Genomic DNA, 22526 nt, shown 5'->3' with positions numbered 1-22526 from the left:
TGGCTCTGTCAAACTTCCTTTAGTTGCCGAAGTAAACTCCCCTTTTCTGTGCCACCAGGCTCTTCGCTTCCAGGCCCCTCGACTCCAGTGTCTGTAACCTCACCTGGCCCTGCTCTGCTTTCCAGGCTCTAGAAACCTCCCACGATCGTCCAGTCCTGGAGGGCTCCCCCGTGTGCTTCCCCATAATACCGTCTTCCCTGCCGGAGGACTTATCACACTCGCAGAACTGCCTTTTTGCTTATCCATGCCCCTGGGGCCACGTGGTCATCCAGGGTCATGTGGCATCACAGACCTGACCGGGGAGTGTCTGGTGTGCGAGGGGTACCCCGTAGCTGTGTGGGCGGGGGAGGGATGGGCCAAAGCAGCTCGCTTTCAGCTCTCACGCAGCGTGTTTCCCAAACTCAGTAATGTTAAATAGATATTCATTAGTGTCCCATGTTAGGCCAGAAACTTAAGCCCAGAATATCTTCAACTGCAGAAAATCTGTGAGAGATGACTTTGAGGATTAAAATGGAATCATAAACAGTCATAAACAGAATCATAAACCTAGGTACAGAAGTGGACGGAGAGTATAGTAGGTCAGAAGTGGCAACAGACGCTAGAAACACTGAATAAAGAAGCGAACTTGGAAAGGGCGCCATGGCCATAAATCATAGAGCAGCAAACGCTGTGGTGGCCGTTGGTGGCAGGCGGTGCTGGGCAGGCTGAGTGGCCACAGTCCCCAGAGATCGCGGGCTGTGGAGTGTGGGGGCGACCGGCCCGGCCTGCTCTCGGGAGCGCGCACCTGGACTTCCTAGTGCGCCCGGTTTGGGGAGTTGCAGGGAGTCTGGTAGGGGCCGTGGAGCTGGAGCCGCTGATGTGTCCCGCCGCAGCTCTGGTTCAGCCTCAGAGATTGTGAGATCGCGGATACACAGAGAACTCCGTAAAAGGAGCCGGCTCCCATGGCTCTGTGCTGAGATCCCTGACCACAGAGGCCCCATGACCACGTACGGGATGTTCCTGCTCTCGAGGGGTCTGCTCTCGGGTTCCCTGTTTCCCAGGGTCCATTCTATGTGCTAGACCGTTTTCTGTTCGGCGTTTCTGTAGTGCACACATAAGGACCTGGAAGGAGTCTTCCCTGAAAACGTCAGAGGCGGCTCGCTCTGGCATCTCAAGAGTCTGGGGTTCCTTTACTTTCTCTGTGTTTTGTGCTTTCTAAAAGTTTAAAACGGAACTATAATTCTGTATTTTAACTGTCGCTAAGACTTTGGCCAAAATTTTACTTTATGTGGGTGAATATGTAAAACACACCTGTTGTGGGGCCATTGCATGAAACAAGTAACCAGGTAAACGAGGCTTACTTGTTTTCGGTCGATAAATAATGAGAACAGGTACCAGTGTCCTGCTGGCCCTTTGCGTGCTGTGACCTGAAGAAGGGCCGGGGACCCTCCAGGGTCTCACATTCTGTTTTAGAGTGTGATTCCAGCTCTGGGTGTCTCTTCCCTCTGCTTCGTAAGCGCAGGCTGGTCCCCTGCAGTCTCATATCGCAGTGTAAAGCTTGACCGGACCCACATACCCAGCGACGCAGAGTGGAGGTGTAGGGCGGAAACTGCTGGCACGAGTGGCTTTCTCGGAGCCGCTCAGCGTTCCTCCAGTTGCCTGTTGTGATTCCTGACTTCTAGAACAGTAGCGCGGTCTGGTTATTTTAAGTGCCTCGGGTAGTAGTGCTTCATCTTAAAAATGATCCTCGAAAGTGGGTGGTCTCCGTGAGAAACGGCGTGGTCCCGACTCTAGGCGCTCACGGCTTTGCTCCTCTCTGTTTCAGGCCGGCCAACAGCGAGAAGCAAGGCGTGCGGACACACGCGGTCTCTGTGTCAGGTGAGAAGGTCCCCCCTGGAAAGCCCCAGCCGGCCAGCTGCCCCGCGGAAACGTTCACAGTGCTGTAGCCGGAGGGGGCTCTTGGTTGTGATGGCTCTTTCTAGAATAGCTTAGAAAGCTAAGCAGTCTGATGACCGAAAGCTCCTGAATTTTAACGTCATTAAACAGGTTTAAATGTGGTTCACAGATTTTCCCTAGAGAAGACGTATGTGTAATACTGGATTTCTTCCAAGACCATATAGAATTGCGAGTTTCACTTCAGTTGTGATGCTATGTTGATCCTGTTCAGAGTGAACGCTCTCACTCTGGAGCCTGCCGCTATAATGTATCTTTGCAACCTAGAATGTAACAGTGTGTACTTGGTGTATTTATTGTTGTTCTGAGTTCAAAAAATGCAAAATGTTTTTCAGTGGTTTCTGTTTTTCACAATTAACATCAAGTCATGTTTGAATATTGCTTTTTTAAGAGATATAGTTAAGATACTGGCACAGGCAGTATGTTAACTATTCTTTGCAGGGGTCATGAGTATGGTGTGCTTTCCTTCGTATGTTTTCAAAAAATATATGCCATTTTCCCCCGTTGAATAATGTGGGAAGTGAGGAAAGCAGGAACGGGAAGCGTCTTCTGTCGACCCGAGTTTGGTGTCTTTTATACGTCCATGCAGACACGCATGTGTGTGCACACGTGAACACAGCATGCAGACACACATGTGTGCACACGTGACCGCAACACACAGACATGCGTGTGTGTGCACGTTCGTGTACATACATGCACACACGCACATCTACAGTCCAGTCTCAGCTCTGTGCTACGTTTCTACAACAGCAGCTTCGTGATAACTCCAGCGTCTAATAATGTGACTCAGAAGAAACCTAATTCCTATTCTTTTGATTTCCCTTGAGTTAATTTTTTCTGAAATTTATAGTTTTATGCTTCTGCCAGGTCAATGACTATATTCCTCCCTAGTGTTCCAGCATCCAAATGTAATTGCTTATTTTTTACTGTGCACGAACACCCCACAACACTCTCTCAAGAAGTGTTCATGCCCAGCTTTATACACTCGGCAAAGACTCTAGTGATGAGCTGTGGGACAGCTGTGCCAGAGCACTGCGGTCACTCCCTGACGAGCTGGAGAACATTCTGGGTACTCGAGCTGGGGCCCTGGCCGGTCAGATGTCTGGTGGGCTGTGGGCTTGCCAGCACGTTCTGGAAGAATAGTCCTTTATGCCGGCATACTGCCTTCACGGGTGTGCTCTCCAAACCCAGCGGCGGGGCTGGGCCACCATGGGGCAGGCGTTAACCAGGCCCTCAGGGAGTTTGTGATCCATTTGCACAGACAAAAGCTGCCTGCGCTAAAGTGGTGAGCGTGGCAGAGGAGTCACTCCCTGAGCAGGCCTGGGTCCCGCGGAGAGGACGGCCGGTGCCCTGGGATGACCCGCAGTGTGCCGTCTAGAACAGGTGAGATCGGGGCAGCTGTGCCGCTCTCAGAGCTCCACACCGTCATGCTGTGGGCCACGAGCATGTGCACCAGCCGTGAGGGGGCCAGTGTGCTCCCCAGCCCACGCTGAAGCGAGAGCAGGGGTGCCCTGTCAGGTGTGTTGGGACTGCGGCTCAGATGAGGTCCTCCGAAACCCTTCCCATCGGCTCCTTCGGTTCTCCTGGTTCCCTTTAATCCATGTCCTCCCTGCTTCAGGCTTTGAACTTCAGAGCTTTTAGCCACGGACATCCTCGAACATCGGGGTTTACCTCTCTCTGCCACCCACCCTTTCCCGTCCAGCCTTCATTGTCCCTAGCTATCCCCTAGCCACAGGTCAGACCGCAGTCCCTCCTCCAGGTTAATTAACCGCATTGCCATCCTGTGTATATCATTTAAATAGGCAACTGTCTGGTCAGAGACCTGCAGTTCGAATTTACAGTTGGATAAAGTTTAGGTCCCTGAGCTTAGCCCTCAGAGCTGCCCCTGCCAACACACACATTGTTTTTCCAGCTTCTTCCCCCCACCCTCTCACAGCAGTCGGTGAGCTTGCTGGAGCTGTCCCTTTGGCCGGAGCCTGTGTCACTGTGTTCCCGTTCTTACGGTGACACTCTAACGTGCTTGTCCCTGTGGTCATTTACCACTACAGGCGAAGGAGGGCACTTGGGGTTTAGGGGACCTTTCGCGACCACACCAGTGGCTCTGGAGTGCTCCGCACCCTGGTCATCCCACCGCTGCCTACTCCCTTCAGTGAACTGGGCTGACAGGTGTGGGTATTTATGTCCCCACAGAGACCGTAAAACCTAACATCCGGCCCACCAGGAGCCTGCCTCACACTAACCCGGAAGCTGTTACATTGATACCCAGAAAGCCTGTACGGTTTCCAGCCCCGGGGGATTTCTTTACCGAGCAGCGTGGAGACCTGCACCACGTGGGGGTGGCCCTGGGCCCCCTAGGGAGAGAACCCGCTGCCCCAGGCCTGCAGACTGGGGTCTGCTCCCCCTGCAGCGAGCCCACTCTCTTTGTCCTGGCTCCCGGCTGGAGCTGCGGTCCCGTGACATGCCGACCGCAAGCGCGTGCTTCTCTTGTCTCGCCCCGTCTCGTGCAGCCCCTCGCGAGCCCTGCGAGATGGGTGTCAGTGTAGTTCGACACTCTCCGCTGTGCATGAGCCAGCAAGTGCCGTGCGCTGGCCGCGTGCAGGCACCGTGCTGAGTGCGGGGTATGACGGCGAGAGCAAGGCCACGTCCCTGCCGTGACGCAGTTGGCACTCTGTGGAGGAGACAGATCAGAGACACTGGATTAAAACGTAGCAGGTGAACCGAGAGCAGCAAGGGGGAGGCTTTTGAAAACTGTAGTCAGGGGCCCCTGGCTGCCTCATCGGAGTGTGCGACTCTAGATCTTGGGGTCGTGAGTTCTGGCCACACACTGGGAGTAGAGACTATGTAAATAAAGGACACTTTTTAAGAGATCATAGAATCGTGGTCAAGGAAAGTATCTCTGATCAGGTAACATGGGGGCCGGTAGCTGAGTGAAGTGAGAGTTGCAACCGAGGTGGCAGAGATCAGGGAGAGGGACCAGGAGATGCAGCAGGTACAGCAGCTTGGCCGGGGTCACACACAGCAAGGAGGGGACAGGACTCTCCTTAGTAAGTGTTCAGAATGGCTTCCCGGCATTAAGTCCTTCACAGGCCTTAGCTATGATCTCTGACAGCCTTACAGCACCTTTTCCCTCCCTCTCTCACAGATCTGAGGAAAGAAACTCAGAAAGTAAACAGATGTGTTACTGTCGCCCTTGAAATGACTGGGACTGGGCATTATTGCCTCCTAGGCAGTGTTCTCTTTCAGTGCCAGTTTAGAGGGGTTCCCTTGGGTACAGATGGAGAAGCACTTGCAAGGTGGAGAAAGTGGAACTTGTCTGACTGCCCTGTTTCTGAAAAGTTCTTATTTGGTCTTCAGACCAGATTCAGATATCACCACTTCCTAGAAGCCTTCCCTGACTACTCCAGACTCCTTCCCCAGAGTATTCTAGCCCACTGTGCATCCTTCTGTTATGAAAAGTCTTTAGATGGATGTGATCAATTTAGAAACCATCTTGTCCACAAGATCACAGCCCCATCATAGGGCAAAGGCTGTTCTAGTTTTCTGCTTATTGATGGGAGGGACATCAGTACTTCTTAACTGTGTTTGAGTGAGTCAGTGGATGCCTGAGCGAGGTGTGGAGACAGCCCAGGACTTAGAAATGCAATTCCAGGACCGGGAGCAGAAGGAAGAAAGGCAGGACACTCAGAGCTCACAGGCGCGTGAGAGTCCTTGGCCTTCGGATGGCGGCCTGTGAGCTCATCACTGAGAGTGGTTCTGGAGCATTTGGGTGAGGAGCGTGGAAGCCCGCCAACAGGGAGAATGAAGATCCAGATAACCGAAGGCGTTTTCAGCTCTGGGTGGATCCCTGGTTGGGAAATGGAGCAGAATCCTGACTTTGCGAGAGGAGGTACCAGGCTCTCATTCTTGTTTTCTTGCAAAGAAATGTCAGTCCTCGGTCATCTTCATTAAGACCACAGCTGTATGGTGACCATACGGAGAGATTGCCTTTGAAGTCTCGGCAAAGTTTCCCTATGAAAATAGATGTAACATTGAAAGATTTAAAGAGTAACAGCACAGTTCCCTGGGCACATCATTCCGAGGGCCTAAGGTAATTTTTTTTAGCCTAATAAGATTTTGGAGACACGTGTGTATTATAGCGCAGCTCAGTTAGGACCGAGAGCCCAGTGCTTGCAGGAAGGGGCTGCGAGCATGGCAGGGAGGGGGGTGGCCTGCATCGTGGAAGGGGCTTGAGCCGGGAGAGAGAGAGAGAGGGAGAGAGAGAGTGTGTGTGTGTGTGTGTGTGTGTGCGCGCACACACACACACACACAAATACTCCAGGAACACAGGGCAGTGAATAAAGCTGAATTTTAAATGTTTTGAAGGTATAAACTCTGTTTTTTTGTTTGGTTGGTTTCTGAGTTTTAGGGTTTCCTTGGTTTGTTTTTTAAACCTTACTGTGACCAGAAGTGCAGGGCCGCACGTGGTGATGACGCGGCCACAGTATGACCAGGGCTCCGGTTGACCGTTTCGATTGTGTGAAGTGGGGTCAGAGGTTGTAGAACGTTTTTCTCTCTTACATCTCTGCCATGAACATGGACGTGGTGACCTTTTTCTGTCAGAGATGTCTGGTTTGATTGTTTCTGCTGAGCCCCGTGTGACAGCACTTTTTCAGTATTTGTTGCAATTTAGAAAATTTTAACTTCGGAACAGATTTTTTGGTTTAGTTGTTAATTGTGCATCATCATTTCCTTTATGGCTTTTAGGTTTTTTCAGTTAGTGACTAAAAATTACTCTAAACTAAAATGTATTTTTTTTAAAGATTTTATTTATTTATTTGACAGAGATCACAAGTTGACAGAGAGGCAGGCAGAGAGAGAGGGGGAAGCAGGCTCCACTGAGCAGAGAGCCCGATGTGGGGCTCCATCCCAGGATCCTGAGACCATGACCTGAGCCAAAGGCAGAGGCTTAACCCACTGTGCCACCCAGGCACCCCTAAACTAAAATGTATTTAACAAAATAAATGTTACTTGCTTTCAGCTGATTCATTATAAATTTATAAGTCACTTATATATGCAAAATAGTTTGTAAACTGTAAAGCTCTGTAGAATACAAGGTGGCACATGCATGGTCTGTGACTCACTTGTTACTGTGTTGCAGATGCATAAACACAAGTTTATACACAGGAATTTTTTTAAAAAAATTTTTTAAAGATTTTATTTATTTATTTGACACAGATCACAAGTAGGCAGAGAGTCAGGCGGAGAGAGGGGGAAACAGGCTCCCTGCAGAACAGAGCCCGATGCGGGGCTCGATTCCAGAACCCTGGGATCATGACCTGAGCTGAAGGCAGAGGCTTTAACCCACTGAGCCACCCAGGCGCTCCTGTCCACAGATATTCATACGCACACGGGGCCCAGAGATGAGGCCTGCCATGTTCACCTGCGCTATCTTGTTTAAACCTCCAGACACTCTTCTTCCTACCGTTCCCACTTTACAGGTGAGGAGATTAATAAGACTCAAGAGGTGAGGTGGCCGGGCCCGATTCACATAGTAAGTGCTAGAAAGCCTGATAGAAACTCACGCCTGGAACTCGACAGCCCGCTCTCTTTACCCTAGACCACTCTGAATCACTTAGAAGCTTAGTGACTTTCCTTGGTGGAGGGAGGACTCGTTTGGAACAGTCTTGAGTGTGATTGCATTGTGGTCTGTCCCCCATTTGTCCAGAATAGCATAGTACTACCTCATGTCTGACGCTCTTCTGTTAAAATTCAAAAGCCTGCCCTCTGCTCGGGTTTGAAAGGGTTTCTTTTGTCCGGTTTGCCTGCTGGCTTCAGTTCTCACTGCTCTGGTTTACAGTGTAGTCCTGTCTATTGCTGAAAGCTTGATTTTAACACTAGCTTTTGGGAATTTTTTTTTTTTTAAGATTTTATGTATTTATTTATTTATTTGACAGAGAGAGATCACAAGTAGGCAGAGAGGCAGAGAGAGAGAGAGGAGGAAGCAGACTCCCTGCTGAGCAGAGAGCCCGATGCGGGGCTCGATCCCAGGACCCTGAGATCATGACCTGAGCCGAAGGCAGCGGCTTAACCCACTGAGCCACCCAGGTGCCCTGGGAATTTTTTTTTTAAGTACCCTAACTTAGAGTATTAGCACTTAGTACGTGCAGAGTTGATTTTTATAATTTACGTGCTCTGTGATGTAACTTAATCAAATCGATGGTGCTGAGTATATTTAATTGCAGGAAGTGTAAGTATTGGGTGTTCCTGGCTTGTTCCAAGTAGCTGGCTTACTAGAAGCTCGGATTGCAGCGATCACCAGTAGGCTCTATAATCCGTCTCCTGTTAGGAGAGACATTCAGTCGTCAATAGGGTCACAGTGGTTTCTCCCTGGGTGTGGTCAGGGTGGCTGATGGCCATGGCAGCCCGCTGTGCTGGCTTCCCTCCGCTGCCTTCACCAGGGCGCTGGAACTCTGTCTCTGCCGAGACCAGTTAGCCCAACCACCTGCCTCTCCCCTTTCTGGCTTCTCATGGGATTGAGAAAACTACTCTGGAGTCACATGGGCACTGAGATGGCTAGACCATGCATTCTAAAGTAGTCTCCAGAGCTAAACTGCTTTCCTAGTCCTGAGTCTTGAGTTGGCCTTGACCCCTGGGCTGCAGACGTGTAGAGAGACACGTGGAGGCCCCCTGCGGGAGCAGCTGAGACCCCTCCCAGGAGGAAAAGCCCACAGGAAACACAGAGCAACGAGTACGACCACAGACTCAACAGCGTGTTCACTTTTCCACACTTCCCAGGCCACACGCCTGTTACCTCAGCCCCGTGTACCCGTTTCTACCTTCCCCTGGTCACCTCCACTAATAAGCAGCATTGCCGCGCTTTATCTGTTGAAGACATTGTGTCGCCTATGCTGTTGTCCCCACACCCTGGGTCCAGATAGGGACACGTCTGTGGCGCTGTGCTGATGTGCTCCCCCTGGGCCCCTGCATTTCTGTATTCCCCAGGGGCCATGGGCTATTTACTAGGATCAAGGGAAGTTGGATCAGATTCATGCTCAGCGGCTTGTTGGGTTGTTTACAAGAACACACCCCATGTAGCTCGCTCTCGCCAGGACCTGCAGACCGACCAGTCGGCTGGGTCAGTGTCCGAGCAAACGTTCTAAAGCTCCCGTGAGCACCGCACCCGAGGCCTTCGCGCCCGTGTCTTTGCCGGCCTGGATTCTGTCGGGCCGCGAGGTGGCCTCCCGTGACTTCTGCCGCGTCTTTACCTCGTTAACTGTCGTCCTTGCCAAAACAGCTTTTCCTCCCAGCTCTTCGCTCCCCCTGGGACATGCTTCCTCCAGGAGAGCCGGAGAGCTGCCCTCTGCGTTCCCTTTATTCTCCGGTTTTCTGAAATGACGTGGCGCTGCGCTGGCTGGGTCTTGTTCTAATGTGCCCTCGTCTTCCGAGCAGCATTCCGGGTTTTCTGAGCAGCGTTAGGGATTTTCTGCGCAGTGTTACGGATTCGTGCACTTTGGCCTTATCTGGGCTGCTGCTCTGCTTGTGTCACTAAAGACAAGCAGGAGGGAGAGCGCTGGTCCCCTCCAGCTGACGCCCGGGGTGCCAGCTCCTGAAGGAGCTTCCTGTGTCACCCCCGCCCCTGCCCTTCACCGCTGTGGAATCCACAGCATCTCCCCTGAGCCTCTGGTCACTTCCCCTACCAGCCCCGGCCCCCGCCCTGGGGCGCCGCCGCCCTCACAGCCAGGACCGTGGCTTCCCCTCAGAGCCCTTGTCGGAGGAGAACTCCGTACTCAGGTCAGTTTGGAAATAAAATAAGCGATAGAGAATGGGACTAGCTCACACTTGGGCAGCGGCTGCCCGGTGCCAGGAGCCCGGGGAACCCCACGGGGTGCTCGCCGCCGCCCCCTATGGAGGAAGCCGCTATCGCTGCCTCACTTCACCGATGAAACAAGTTCGGTAACTTTTTCAAGGTCAAAGAATGAGTAGGGGAGCCCGCATCTCAACTCAAATATGTGTTCTTTGATTATTTTATGTTTCCGTAATTCCACACCTAGAGAACGGGTCTAGTACAGCAAAATGAAGTTTCTCCTCTTCCTTACTTGGACTCACTGTATTTTGGCCTCCTTGTCTTTGCTCAGTTTTTTCCCCTTTGGGCTGTTTGATGGGACTTGGCGGGCATGGTGTACCCCTTTACTGACAAGTGTTCCGATGTGTATTTCCGAAGACCAGAGACATCCTCTCACATGATCACAATGTAATTATCGAAATCAGGACACTGACGGAATGCTGTCCCCTTTCTGGGGTTCCCGTCCGGGTTCCCGTCTCAGCCATCACAGCCCCTGGAGCTCCTGCCCTTGCCCTCGTCCTCAGCCCCAGGCCCAGGCCCACCTGGGCACATGCAGGCTTAGCGCCAGGCCTCCACAGGGAGCTGCACCCTCCCGACGGCGACAAGAGGGTGAAACCCTCGGTAACAGGGTCGTGGCCACAATGCAGCATCTGAAATATCACTCCGTGGTCTGTTTCCGTTGCTCTTGCTTCCGTTCCTAACACGCTGACGCCGTCTGTAAGTTCCTGCATCGGTGGGTCCTGGCCCTGCTCTCCCTGGGCCACCCCTGAAGTCCTTTCTCGAGGGGACCCCTGGGATGCCTTTAAATGTTGCGTGTCTTCTGTGTCCCGTGTTCTTAGCGCTGCGTGTTCAGGAGCTGTAGTCCCCTGTTCTGACTTCAGTCTGACAGACGCCCTCTCTGCCCCGTGCCACACTGTGGTTGTTGCTTCTCTGCGCTGCTGCGCTGCACTTCTGGCAGGCTGGGCTGCCCCCGGCATCTGGAGCAGAGACGCTGTCGCAGTGCGCAGTTCGTGAGCAGACCGTGCTAGGGGCCACGGGACTTTGCAGGCTGCGCATTCAGACACCTCATTGCTAGTTTGTATGTTAAAGTCATTTATTTAGGGTGTACCCTGGAGGTCTGTGAGCCTGTGTCTTTGTTGATGATTTGGGGGAAATTGCTCATGAAACTCACAGATCACGATGTGCTAGTTTCTGGCAGTTTTTCCTTGTGGTTGAATGTCCACAGGATTCTTGGATTATTTATTGATTTTTTTTTTTTTTTTTTTTTTGGTCTTGTTTTCCGTTTGTTTCAGTTTTGTTATTTGTAAAAATGTCTGTACTACCTTCACTTGGCTGGCTCTGCAGAGCTGGGAGACTCGTGTGTCTGGCTAAGAGTTTCTGTATCTAGTGCTAATCTTGGCTAAAAGAGGAACTTGTATTTTGAAATATTAGTATGCTTTTTAAAACTCAAGTCAAATCAGAGTAAGGAATAAAGTGAGCCAGTAGTCCAATGAAAGCATTCCAAGTTTGTATTTGCTTTTATAGAGCTGCCTTAAAATGTAACGTAAGTTTTCTTTTGTATTTTCGTATGAAATAATGTGTTTCTATTTTTCTCTTTCTTCCTCTTGCCTCTTTATAAAGGAGTCAGTCCCCGCCAGCATAAAGTTAAGAAAGCTAGGCGCTTTCTCCCTTTGGTCTTCTGTTCCCATGAGCCTTCTACCGGTACTGCACTCGCTCGTGTCGGCTCCCACTAACCCCGCCCGGGCCGCGGGCCTAATCGGACGCTTGTACATTGCCCTGAGCTGAGTGTGCCTTAACCGGGGCTCCGTGTACGTGCTCTGTGCTGCCCAGCAGCCGCACGGGGCGGCTGTTCACACTGACCCGCTGGGGGCTGCCCTCGGAGAGAAGACGTCCTGTTTGCCTGTGTGCTGGTTTTCAAATGCATGACCGGGCGAGGCGAGGCTTCCTGGTTTGATTTGGGGGCCGGCAGGTACCTCGGTCTACGCTGCGGGTGTCCTACAGCAGCGGGTGTCCTACAGCAGCGTGCTGCGGAATGGAGGAGGGTCCGAGGGACCCCCGGCTGCTTGTCGTGCTTCGCTGGCAGGCACTCGGGGGTGCTGTGGAGCTGAGGCCGCCAGGCCACTTGCATCTTTTCTTGGGAAGCAAAGATTTTTTGTAATGATCGGAACAGGGATTTCTCCCAACGCTGCATAAATTCACGTGGAAACTTGGCACGTTGTTCAGCTTCTGTGCTGGGCCTGGCCTGAGGCTCCCTGGGGGAGGCTAGCCTTCACCAGACTCAGGGATGACTGCTTCTCTTCACTGTTATCTGACAGGATGCAACTCTCCTTTGAGCGGGTACAGGCTAGTTTTAGCAGTTAACTGAGAGCCTGTCAGATTAGTTCTGCTCAGTGTGGTCGGGACCAGCTTTACAGAACGGCTGTGGAGCTCTGTATGACGTGTGGACAGCTGGAAACTCGGCGTGATGCCCTGACGCCAAGTAAACACACTCACTACTGCAATCGCTCGCTCATCTTTTGAATTAGACCTGGGGGGAGATTTTTTTGTTTTCTTTGTGCTTTGACTTACTTGTCTTTTTAATAGTGTGTCTCCCTCTCTCCCCTCCCTGCCCTCCCCCCCCGCCTCCCCCCTTTCTTTGCATGCTACCTGGATCTGCAGATGAAATTAGTGGGGACGGTAATACTTATTTTCACATTTGTGTTTCTAATATGAGAAATATTTATTCATAAATATGGTTCAGTATGTAATGAAAGGCGAAATGTGGTTTTGATCCAGCAAAACAAATTTAAAAAATGATGATGTGAACAAATGGTCTCTTAAAACTTGGCTTTATCAGTTTCTCTGTCATGTCTCAGTGGTAAATTTGAGTTGGGTCGTATTTACACATAGAGAATTTTCTAGATTTTATGATTAGAACTTTAGATTTCTAGAACAGTTGTCAGAACAGTACTAGTCAACAAGATTAGTCAGACTTAAAAGCTGTAAATGATAGAAATCCATAGAACATTTTCAAAGTATGGTGTGTATATATATATATATTTATATCATAATTCTTAGTTTGGGAGTGGGCAGTAGAAAGGAAGGGACAAGAAATGATTTTTTACACAAACTAGAGAGATACCAGCAGCAGTGATCAGGGCGATTCTCCAAGCAGTGGAGGGTAGCACCTAAAAAACGAGAAACTTGAAAGTCACGTGTTGTGTTTTCTGTTGCCCACTTCATGTGTTGCCTGCATGAAACTCTGTACTCTTTACACTAAACTCAGATTGAGGGGAAGGTTGCATTTTTCCTCATGATTAAAGGAGAGAATGCTTTTACTGAAGATTTTCTGTGTCGTTTTCACTGTGGGGTTGGTAACTCGAGTAGTGAAAGATGTTTACTAAACGTGACTTTGGGAAGGTGCATGTGATTCGTGGGGCGGACAGTGTGGAGACCCCTCCTGGGTAGTTAACCGCCAGTCAGCAGCCGCTGCTGGCACGGAGCCCCCCGTGCACAGGCGTGGGACTCCGGGTGCTGGCCTTGCTGCAGAGCCCGAGCGGGGACTGATGAGCCCGTGGTGGGGAGACTGCCGAGGCCGAGGCCGAGGCTGCTGCAGGGCGCCTGGTCAGGAGGGAGACTCCGGGCTCCTGCCGCCCCCACGGCCCCATCACGTCACCGGCAGCCCGGCTGAAGGGTCCTGAGCGAACTGCTTCATCTCGTGCGTCTTCATCCGTGAAGGGTCTCGTGGTTGTTGTGAGGATTACCGTGAAAGCCCGAGAATTTGAACAAATGTTTGCCAACAGGTGGTTATTCCCACATGCTCTAAGCATTGAAACCATTTTTCCACAGTGGCCTTTCCCAGTTCTGTCAGTCAGATGGGGCAAGTCTTTCCGCCCCCATTTTGCAGATGAACGAGCTGGGCCTTAAGGCATTAGCTGCTTGCTCTAGGCCGGGGGTCCACAGACAGAGGCCTGTGGGCGAAATACAACCCGCCTCTGGTTTTTGTATTGGCCCTGGGGCATAGAATGATTATTATTTTTCTTAACGATTGGGGAAAAATCAAAAGAACAGTATTTGTGGCATCAAAACTCTGTGCAATTCCCATGTCAGGGTCCACATGGGAGCGCGGCCACACGCAGCTGTGCGCAGGGGGCGGCTCAGAGTTGGACGGTGTGGCAGAGACGGTGACCGGTAGGTTCGGAAAGACCCGCTGTCTGAGCTGTGACAGGGAACAGCTGCCGACCCTGGTCTGGCTCATAAAGCGGTTGATGCGAAAGAGCACAGGGGGCCCCTCCCGGCTCCCCAGAAGAGATCTCCCTTGCCAGGGCGTCTGGGCCGGCGGCACGTGGTGGTGACCGGCGGGGGCGTCGCACGGAGGTGCCCAAGGGGTCTTGTCTCCGCCTCAGCATTGCTCTGTGGGAGTCGGTCGGCCGACCCCGACTCCCTGAGGGAGGACAGCGGGGGAACAGGGTCACAGCATGGCAGGTGTCCGAGCTGGGGCCCAAGCACCCCCTGGGGCAAGGGGCCCCATGTGGTGGCAGGCGAGTAGAGGAGGTGTGGCAGAAGCACAGCAGCTCCCCGTCTTCTGCGGGAGGGCGAGCAGACGGCCCCACTCGAGAGGTACGGACCCAAGGGCTTCTGCGAGCTGTGCGGGCAGGCGCTCCGGCCTCAGGCAGGGCGACAGAGCAGGAGACGGGTGGCCGGGCCGCTGGGCCGGTGTCTCCGTGGCCGTGTGCCTCGGCCTGTTTGCTTTGCTCTGAGGAGAGCCCCGCCCTCTTCCCTCCTAATTTCTGAGCTGTCAGTTCTGTCCGTGTTACACGTCCTCCTCCCGTTCCGATTTCACCGCATGCCGTGATACCCAGCCTTTCAGATCGTCCCGTCGTTCGAGGTTTCAGGAGTCTCCACTTTCAAAGTGTTTGTTTTGGAATACTCAGTTCACGGGCCAGATACCCTGAAGCGGTCTCCCAGAGACACCGGCCCCCGTCGCGTGAACATCCCTAGGGCAGAGCTCTGCCGCGTCGGGGGTGGGGGAGGCCCCCACAATATCCCTAGAGGAACATCTCGTAGTCTCACAGCGTAGGGTGTCCTGTCTCACGAACGAAAGTCGCCGGGGGCACCAGGCTGCTTAGCCGGTGGAGCATGTGACTTGTGATCTCAGGGTTGTTGAGTTCGAGCTCCACGTCAGGGCTAGAGAGGACTTAGAAGACAAGAGTCCCTATAAACGCTATGGCGGGTGACTCGGGATGAGGCTGTGCCCAAGTGCTGCCCCGAGTCCCGGCCTCCTCCCAATGGGCACTGAGACCTTGAGGGCTCACGGGTGCCCTGGGAGGCTCAGTTTCCTGTCTGCGGGGCAGGCTGACGGCACCAGACCCACGTCAGCGGAGAAGCGCTCACAGCTGCTGGTGCTGGTGCTGGTGCGGGTGCTGGTGCTGGCGCTGGTGCTGGTGCTGGCGCTGGTGCTGGTGCTGTCCCGGTATCGCCGCTGCCGCCGTCCCTCCGCCAGTCTGCCTTCCCTTATCAGTGCCCGGGTCTGGAAGCTGTTTCCTTTTGTTGTGTCTCTTTCCCCTGTATCGTGGGGTGCAGGCAGTTTCAGGCTGGGCTCCGGTTTTTTAGGCCCTAAAGTGTCTACACATACCTCTCCTGTCAGGATTGTAAAACCCTCTCATCCTAAAAACCAGGAAAGGAAAACAGAACCGAATCAGGATCAAGAATTCTTGGAGAACTCAGACAAGTAATGCAGCTCGAGAGCTGCTGTGCAGGTTCCAGTGACACTTTTGTAGTGGGCCCTGTCCCTCCAGTGACAGTGGCTCTGCTCCATAAGATCAGCCCCCGGGGGACACAAGCACTGGTGGCTGCAGGAGACATTCCCTAGTCCTGTTACACCATAGTACGTGTGCCCCTGAGGTCACCCAGAGTCACTCCCAGACCGCTTTGATGTCCCCAAAGGTTTCCTGTAGAATTCACGTAGCATCGAGGGGGAGAATTACAGGCTCTTGCTTGTGATCGTGTAACTGATGGAAGCGTCTGCACCTTGATTTTTCCCGAATCAGTTTTGCATGCTGGCCTGGTACCTATTAGCCATTTGTTTTATGGCTTCAGAATTGCTTCAGGTGGGTATTTCTAGTGAGGCTTTTCTAAAAAGAGGCTGTCCCAGAAGCCACTGCAGTCACACCAGGAGGGCTGACCGAGAGTCTCCACGGGCAGGAACCCGTCCGCTGCCAGGTTCCTCCCGCGGAGCCCTCAGGAGCAGCAGAACCACGAGGAGCCATGATTTTGTGACCAGCTCTTCTGCGCAGGTCCACACCTCAACTTTGTACGTATCTCCTGTAATCCTCATAACAACCCTGCACAGCGCATACGTGTTCCCATTGTCCATGTGAGGACACGGCTGCAGCACAGACAGGTGAGGGGACCTTGCGGGAGGGCGCAGGCTGTCCCGAGCCCCGCAGCTCCGCCCCACCCGGGCTGCTCGGCCCCGCACAGGCCGCACCACGTCCCTGCCTCAGCTGTGGTCTCCTCGCCTCGTGATTGCAGTGAAGTCATCCTCTGTTCAGCCAGCACGGACCCCCCCTTCTCTGTGCCGGGCCCCGTGTTCCATGCAGAGAAGGGCTCTGGTCCCCTGGTTCTCCATCCAGAGAGGGACAGACAGTGGACAAGAGACCAAAGACTGCCAGCCGGTTGGTGACGGGGACTGAGGAAAGTAAAGCATGCAGCATGATGCAGGTCAGTGAGAGGCAAAGTCTCTGGCTGGGTGACATTTTGGCCAAAACCAGGATCTGCTGAGCACACCTGAGCTTCAGCACATGACAAGTCCTGGGCGAGGGGCTGCTCTGACAGCTCTGGCAGCTTCGTGCCCTCTTCGTGCGTCAGGGGGGCATTGACCCCACAGCCATGCGCTGCTGATTGATCTGGGCGTGTCCTCAGGAGAGCCAGGAGGCGGGCTGGGGTTGGTGAAGCACCTCTGGGACCAGGGCAGTGGGGGAGCCAGAAGGGGCCAGGGGGTCTGGCAGCTGTCACGGCCAGGGTCACCCGCCGCCCTGGGCTCACCCGCTGCGTTTGGCTTCTACAGGTGTGTGCTTCGTAGGAAAGAAGGCAGGGAGGGTAGCCTCTGTTGCTTGTGGAAATTCTGCCTTTGTCAGCTTTCTGAAGGGAGGGCATCGTTGACAGAAGACAGGGAAGACCATGAGTAGACGCCACGTGTGTGCAGTGTGCTTCGCTCATCTCAGCTGCGTGTGCACATCCCTCCGCTGCTGGGTCCGTCCTTTGTCAGAGTGCCTTAGTAGCTCCCTTCATTCCAGACGCCATTTCCCACGGTCCTTCCTAAACCTGCACGGAGGCAAAGCTGGAGGCTAGAACATGCCAGTTCGCTGAGAACAGGATAGGAGGGAGCAAGAGAGAAACAAAAGAATGTAAGGTTTGGGGTAGATTGAATGTTTTTCTTAATCCTGCAAGCAGTGTTACCTAGAGCATGTGAGAACGATACAGACGATCTGCCTCCCAGGTAGGACTTGGGGACGGTTCACACTCCCGAATGCTTTACCGAGAACTGGCTCATGGACTGTATTCTGCCCGCTGAATTTTTTCCATATTTCAATCACTTCTAATTAAGAACTCAATTCTACCAGTAACTCTGAGGTCTGATCTCAATCATTACCATGGCAACATGTGGGACGGTTGATATCCTAAAGAATGTGGCCTGTATATATTCTCTCTTTTCTATAATTTTAATACCTGAGTGAAGTAGTAAGAGCAGCACAGAAGGAAGAACATTTAGCTTTCGGTGTTTCTGGGGTTAACGTGGATGCTTGGGCAGATTTTCTCTGTGAAGAGCTGTCCTCAAAGATAGTTCTGGAAGCACTGCTTCTTTCCCGGCCCAGCAGCTTAAACCTGCAGCGCACTGCAGGAGGAAAGCAGGCGCAGCCCTGCTCCCCGTGAGTCCAAGTGAGGGCTGTTCTCCTCGGATGTGCTTCCCACGCTGGTTCGCACGCGGATTTCTAAGTCACCGTGTTACCGAAGGGAATAGTGGAAACACTACAAGTCCTTGACTCCCTTCCAAACGGAACTCATTGTAACATGCCATTTCTTGTCATTTCATTCTTCTTGTTAGATTTCACCCTTTTGGCATTAACACAAACTCTTCGGACATCTGAGTGCAGGGTGACAGGAGATAATCCCTGGGCTGCTTCCACCCAGAGCAAACAAAATCTGTCACCCACGTACTCTCCGCAGCAGTCAGGCCATCAGTTCTGTGTTCCGAGAGGCCAGCGTCAGATTCTGCTGTAGAGTCTAGTTATGAGCAAAGTCAGGTTTTCAGTCTCTGAAGCACTCGTCCTATTCGGAGCGACCCCAGGAGAGGCAGGGCAGGTTTCAGCACGGGCTTGGTGCAAAGCAGTTTTGCAGTCGGAACGGATGTGGGGCTTCGAGTCCTGGACATAGAAGCTCCATGTCTTTCTGTTCTCACAAGGGCCTTCCATGCCAGCACCGTGTGTCCCCAAGAGACAAGTCTGTGTGTTACAACAGACGCACCATGACGTCACCCGTATTTCCATAGATGACTCATGCGTGAGCAAAAGTGGAGGAATAGGGTCTTGAGAGTATGTCCCCATAGCGCGGCATTCGGGCAGCTCATTTTGCCTTTTCTATCAAAGGCCAGGAGGTCAAATATTTACCCTCTTCCAACATATCTGCTTCCTTTCCTGCAGAAACAGATGATTATGCTGAGATCATAGACGAAGAAGACACCTACACCATGCCCTCGAGTAAGTAGGCTTCTGATTTTGTTCTCGCCCAGATTTGACCGTATTCAACTTCTAAATATCTCACATTTAGAGGTTTTAGATATTGTTTTTAAGCTATCTTTAAAAGTTCACTGAGTGCACTTTAGAATTCTGTTTCAGGCTCGGCCAAGTCCGAGGTCAGAAACCTAACGCTCAGATACCTGTAGTAAGTGTGCTTAGTTACAGGGTTTTCGTAATTTGTTTCCTGACTCTGTAATACAGCCTTTACTGATGACAAAATTTCCTCTGTGTAGATGATTGTATTATTTAAAGTTAAATAAATATAAACACGTGTCTGTTCACTTCTTTGAATACACACAGTCAGTGAATTGCGTTTTGTTGGAAACTTTGTCCTTTACTGCCCTTGAGTTTCCTGCCTCCAGCGCACAGTCCCCACAGCTCGGGCTGGGAGGTGTGCAGAGAGGGAGGCTTCGGCCATGCCCTTCCCGCCGCCTGGAAATGCCCGTGCTCCGCTTCTCTCTGGTCTGTGGAGCTTCTCAACAGAGGAGAACCCGGGAGCCCCAGATCTCATGTTGGTGGACGTGGTCCCAGATCTTCAATTGGAGACACACTTGAAACTTCATTCACATGAACAAAAAAAATGTCTTAGGGGCGCCTGGCTGGCTCTCTCAGTAGAATATGTGACCCTTGATCTTGGAGTCGAGAGTTCAAGCCCCACATATGGCATAGAGTTTACTTTAAAAAAAATTCTTTTTTTAAATTTTAAAAATATATTCTAAACCTCCCTCCAAAAGAGGCGCAGTTATGAGTCTGCATACAACCTCAGAGGCCTTAATAATTGAACATCTGATGTCCCGATTCCAGTAGAGCCGGACATACCTGAAAACTACATGTTCCAGGCGCTTTATTTACCCTGTTGTATGACTGTTTTCAAAGATGCTCTCATTTAGATTAACTGTGCACGTTGAAGAGGCGCTCCCAGCATCAGGCCTGCGCTGTCCCGGGGGCGCCCTGTGTCCCCCTGTAAGAGCTCTGGTATCAGAGAGTGGTTCGAAACAGAAGGAAGCGCTGAAACGTGGGTATTTTGGCTTGCACAGCAACATGGAAAATGTTGAAATTTGGGTTAGCCGTTTAGTCACTCACACACCCCTGCAGCCTGTCCGAGTTTGCACCTGTGCGCTTGCTGTCGAGTGTTGACTAGTGAAGGTCCAGGCCCCACAGAAATGAGTCACAGGGCAGGAGTTTGCGACCGGAGGTTGAAAAGCATTGTTGGCATCACATCGAGGTTAATTTAAGGAGATTCAGAGTTTGCTTGTGTCTAGTCCTCTTTTTTTTTTTTTTTAACTGATGTTTGTGGTTAAAATACTTAGCAAAGTAAATGTTGAAATGTACTCTCCGAGTTTGTTGTTGTTAACCTAATTGCTATTAGTTATTTCTAAGCAAGGTCTTCAATTTTTTTCTCCCTTGATTGCAATGCAGAAAGCTATGGAATAGATGAAGGTAACAGGACTCCTTTAAAATAACTGCATTTGCTTGCCAATTGCAACCTGTGGAATGACGGACGTTTCAGTTCTCAGTTAACTTTTATCTTTCAACTACTTTCCATTGGTTTATTCGTGCTGTTAAACCAGTGGAACTACTCGCTAAACTGATTTTAAAGAGGAAAAGAGCCGTCTAAAATTTGGGTTGGACCTTTCTGTACGGTTTATAATTTGGTAAACCAGGGAGAGACTTTGGAACCATTTGGCTGTCGTTTTGTTCTGCACTAATGGAATGTGCACGGTGTGGGTCGTGCAGCTGGGTCGCTGCCGCCATTAACTGGATTAGAATCAATTGATGAGGTTTCTAGTTGGTGTTTACTTCCGTGTGCCTCAGCAGCCTACTAAATAATTGGATTCATATGAAATCACAACAACTTAATACATTAATATGAGGCAAATGTTCTCAAAATGTAAAATACTTATAATTTATAATGTCATATGTTCAACCTTGATTTCAAGTCACCTGATTTTGAAATTAGTTTTTAGAAGCGACCTCTTTAAACTCTTTTAGCTCTGTGAATAATATAGATAGGATCATAAGAAAGTGGAAAACTCTTAAACTTTTAAAAACATAAAGTTTCTCATGACACAGTTTTTCTATTGCCTCCATATTTTCAACCCTCAGTTATTTGTTAAATAATTGCTTTAAATAACTGTGTTTTTTAGCCTTTCATATATTAATACCTAAACTAATAGCACTGATTACTTAAGCATATAATTTACTACTTTGGAGAAACTGCTTAGAAAACTATCAGACAGATAAAAACTAAATCGACATTAAAAAATACGGAAAAAAATCTACCTTTAATAGAACTTACATGGTTTTGGTAGTTCACGCGATGCCGTAACAGTTTATGTAATTCCTTTGAAGATACCGTTTAAGAGAATTCCACTCCGTTTAAAGCATTTTCATAGACTGACGTGCCGCCAGCGCGATCTGTACTCATGGATGATAATGAAATGAAACCAGCGTCAAGTGTACTCTCGGCGTTGGGAATGTGGTACTTACATATGCCATGTTTTGCAGCCAGGGATTATGAGATTCAGAGAGAAAGAATCGAGCTTGGACGGTGCATCGGAGAAGGCCAGTTTGGAGACGTCCATCAAGGCGTCTACATGAGCCCAGTAAGTCCTCTGCGGCAACCAGAACCCTGCGCTACTTTTGACTGTGGCCCCTCATTTGTCTTCATGAGTCCCTAGTTCTTCACACCTGTCTTTTACAAAGCTCCTCCTCTGTGTCACCGTATGTGCCGTATCAGAAACAGAAAAATGGCACACGGAGCTCCTAGAGGGCTGGGTCTGCCGTTTATTCATTTTAATCCCTCAGCCTCTCTCCTCAGTAACTGATTCCGCAGTGATCGTTCCATAGCACAGAGTCGACAGATAGATGACCAGCGTCAACAGCAGGAGGCCACTGATGCCACCTACTGCGTCCTCAAGGAAAGAGCATTAATTTGCCCCAAAGTGCCCTCCAGAAGAGAACAACACATTTTTAAAATTATTTCTTTAATAATAGTGTTCTTGAGGTATAGATCACATACTGTAAAATTCATTTTTTTTAAAACATACAACTCAGTGGTTTTTTAGTATATTGATAGAGTTGTAAAACCCACCACACAGTCCTTCTAGAACTTTCTTTCCCCCAGAAAGAAGCCCCCACATCAGTGAGCAGTCACTCCCATTCCACCTCACCCCCAGCCCCCGCAGCCTCTCATCTGTTTCCTGCTTCTGTAGTTTTGCCTTTTCTGGACATTTCGTATAAATGGACTCATGTGATAAGTGGCCTTCGTGGCGGGTTCTTCCAGCCGGCGTGCTTTTAGGGGTCACCCATGCTGAAGTGTTATTGGGACTTCATTTCTTTTCAATGCTGGATAACATTTGATTGGATGGGTCCATTTGTCCATTTGTCCATTTGTCCGTCAGTGGTCATTTGGGTTGTTACCATGTCTTGGCTGCTAGAAATCAGGGCTCTCTGAGCACTCCTGTATCGGACCATGTGTGAGGAGTTTTCAGTTCTCGTGAGGAAAGCTCTGGGCGTGGAGTTGCTGCGTCACATGGTAACTCTTCCACTCTTTGACTTACTGCTGAACTGTCTCCAGAGAAGCTGTGCATTTCCATTCCGAACAGCAGTGTGTAAGAGCACCCCTTTCTCTGCATCCCTGCCAACGCTGGTTATCATGTTTTAATTACAGCAACAATTTTAAAACAGCATTTTTAAATAATAGTACAGAGTGCCTGGGTGGCTTAGTTGGTTAAATGCCTAACTCAGTTTCGGCTCAAGTCTTGATCTCAGGGTTGTGAGTTCCAGCCCAGTACTGGGCTCCACACCTACGTGGAGCCTACTTTAAAAAAAAAGAAGATAAAATAATAGTACATACTTTGTCAAGAAACTTTTTAAACTAACAAGTGTACACAGATGGTGCTGATAAGGGCATACAGACTCTTCCCAACTTACGATGGTGGCACTTCAGGGTGGTTCAACACAGTTTTTCGACTTTATGTCGGTGCAGAAGT

At 50.8% G+C, this 22526-nt stretch overlaps 1 protein-coding gene across 17 annotated transcripts in view; it reads left to right on the top strand.

The window, feature by feature from the left end:
• PTK2 (protein tyrosine kinase 2) overlaps nt 1-22526 on the top strand; it is a 248642-nt gene that overhangs the window by 159116 nt on the left and 67000 nt on the right. For 10 of the 17 annotated variants that reach the window (XM_032315953.1, XM_032315950.1, XM_032315952.1 and 7 more), the window contains 5 exons: nt 1805-1857; nt 12413-12430; nt 18436-18492; nt 19951-19971; nt 21040-21137. In XM_032315953.1, the coding sequence (XP_032171844.1) occupies nt 1805-1857; nt 12413-12430; nt 18436-18492; nt 19951-19971; nt 21040-21137 (247 nt within the window). Of the gene's footprint in view, nt 1-1804; nt 1858-11374; nt 11456-12412; nt 12431-18435; nt 18493-19950; nt 19972-21039; nt 21138-22526 lie in introns of all 17 variants that reach the window. The other 7 variants (XM_032315940.1, XM_032315942.1, XM_032315941.1 and 4 more) reach the window with 4 other exon arrangements.

This window comes from Mustela erminea, chromosome 16 (genome assembly GCF_009829155.1).
Source record: "Mustela erminea isolate mMusErm1 chromosome 16, mMusErm1.Pri, whole genome shotgun sequence".
Taxonomy (NCBI): domain Eukaryota; kingdom Metazoa; phylum Chordata; class Mammalia; order Carnivora; family Mustelidae; genus Mustela; species Mustela erminea.
Note: the sequence above shows the minus strand (reverse complement) of the source record. Positions and strands in the feature narration are given on the sequence as shown.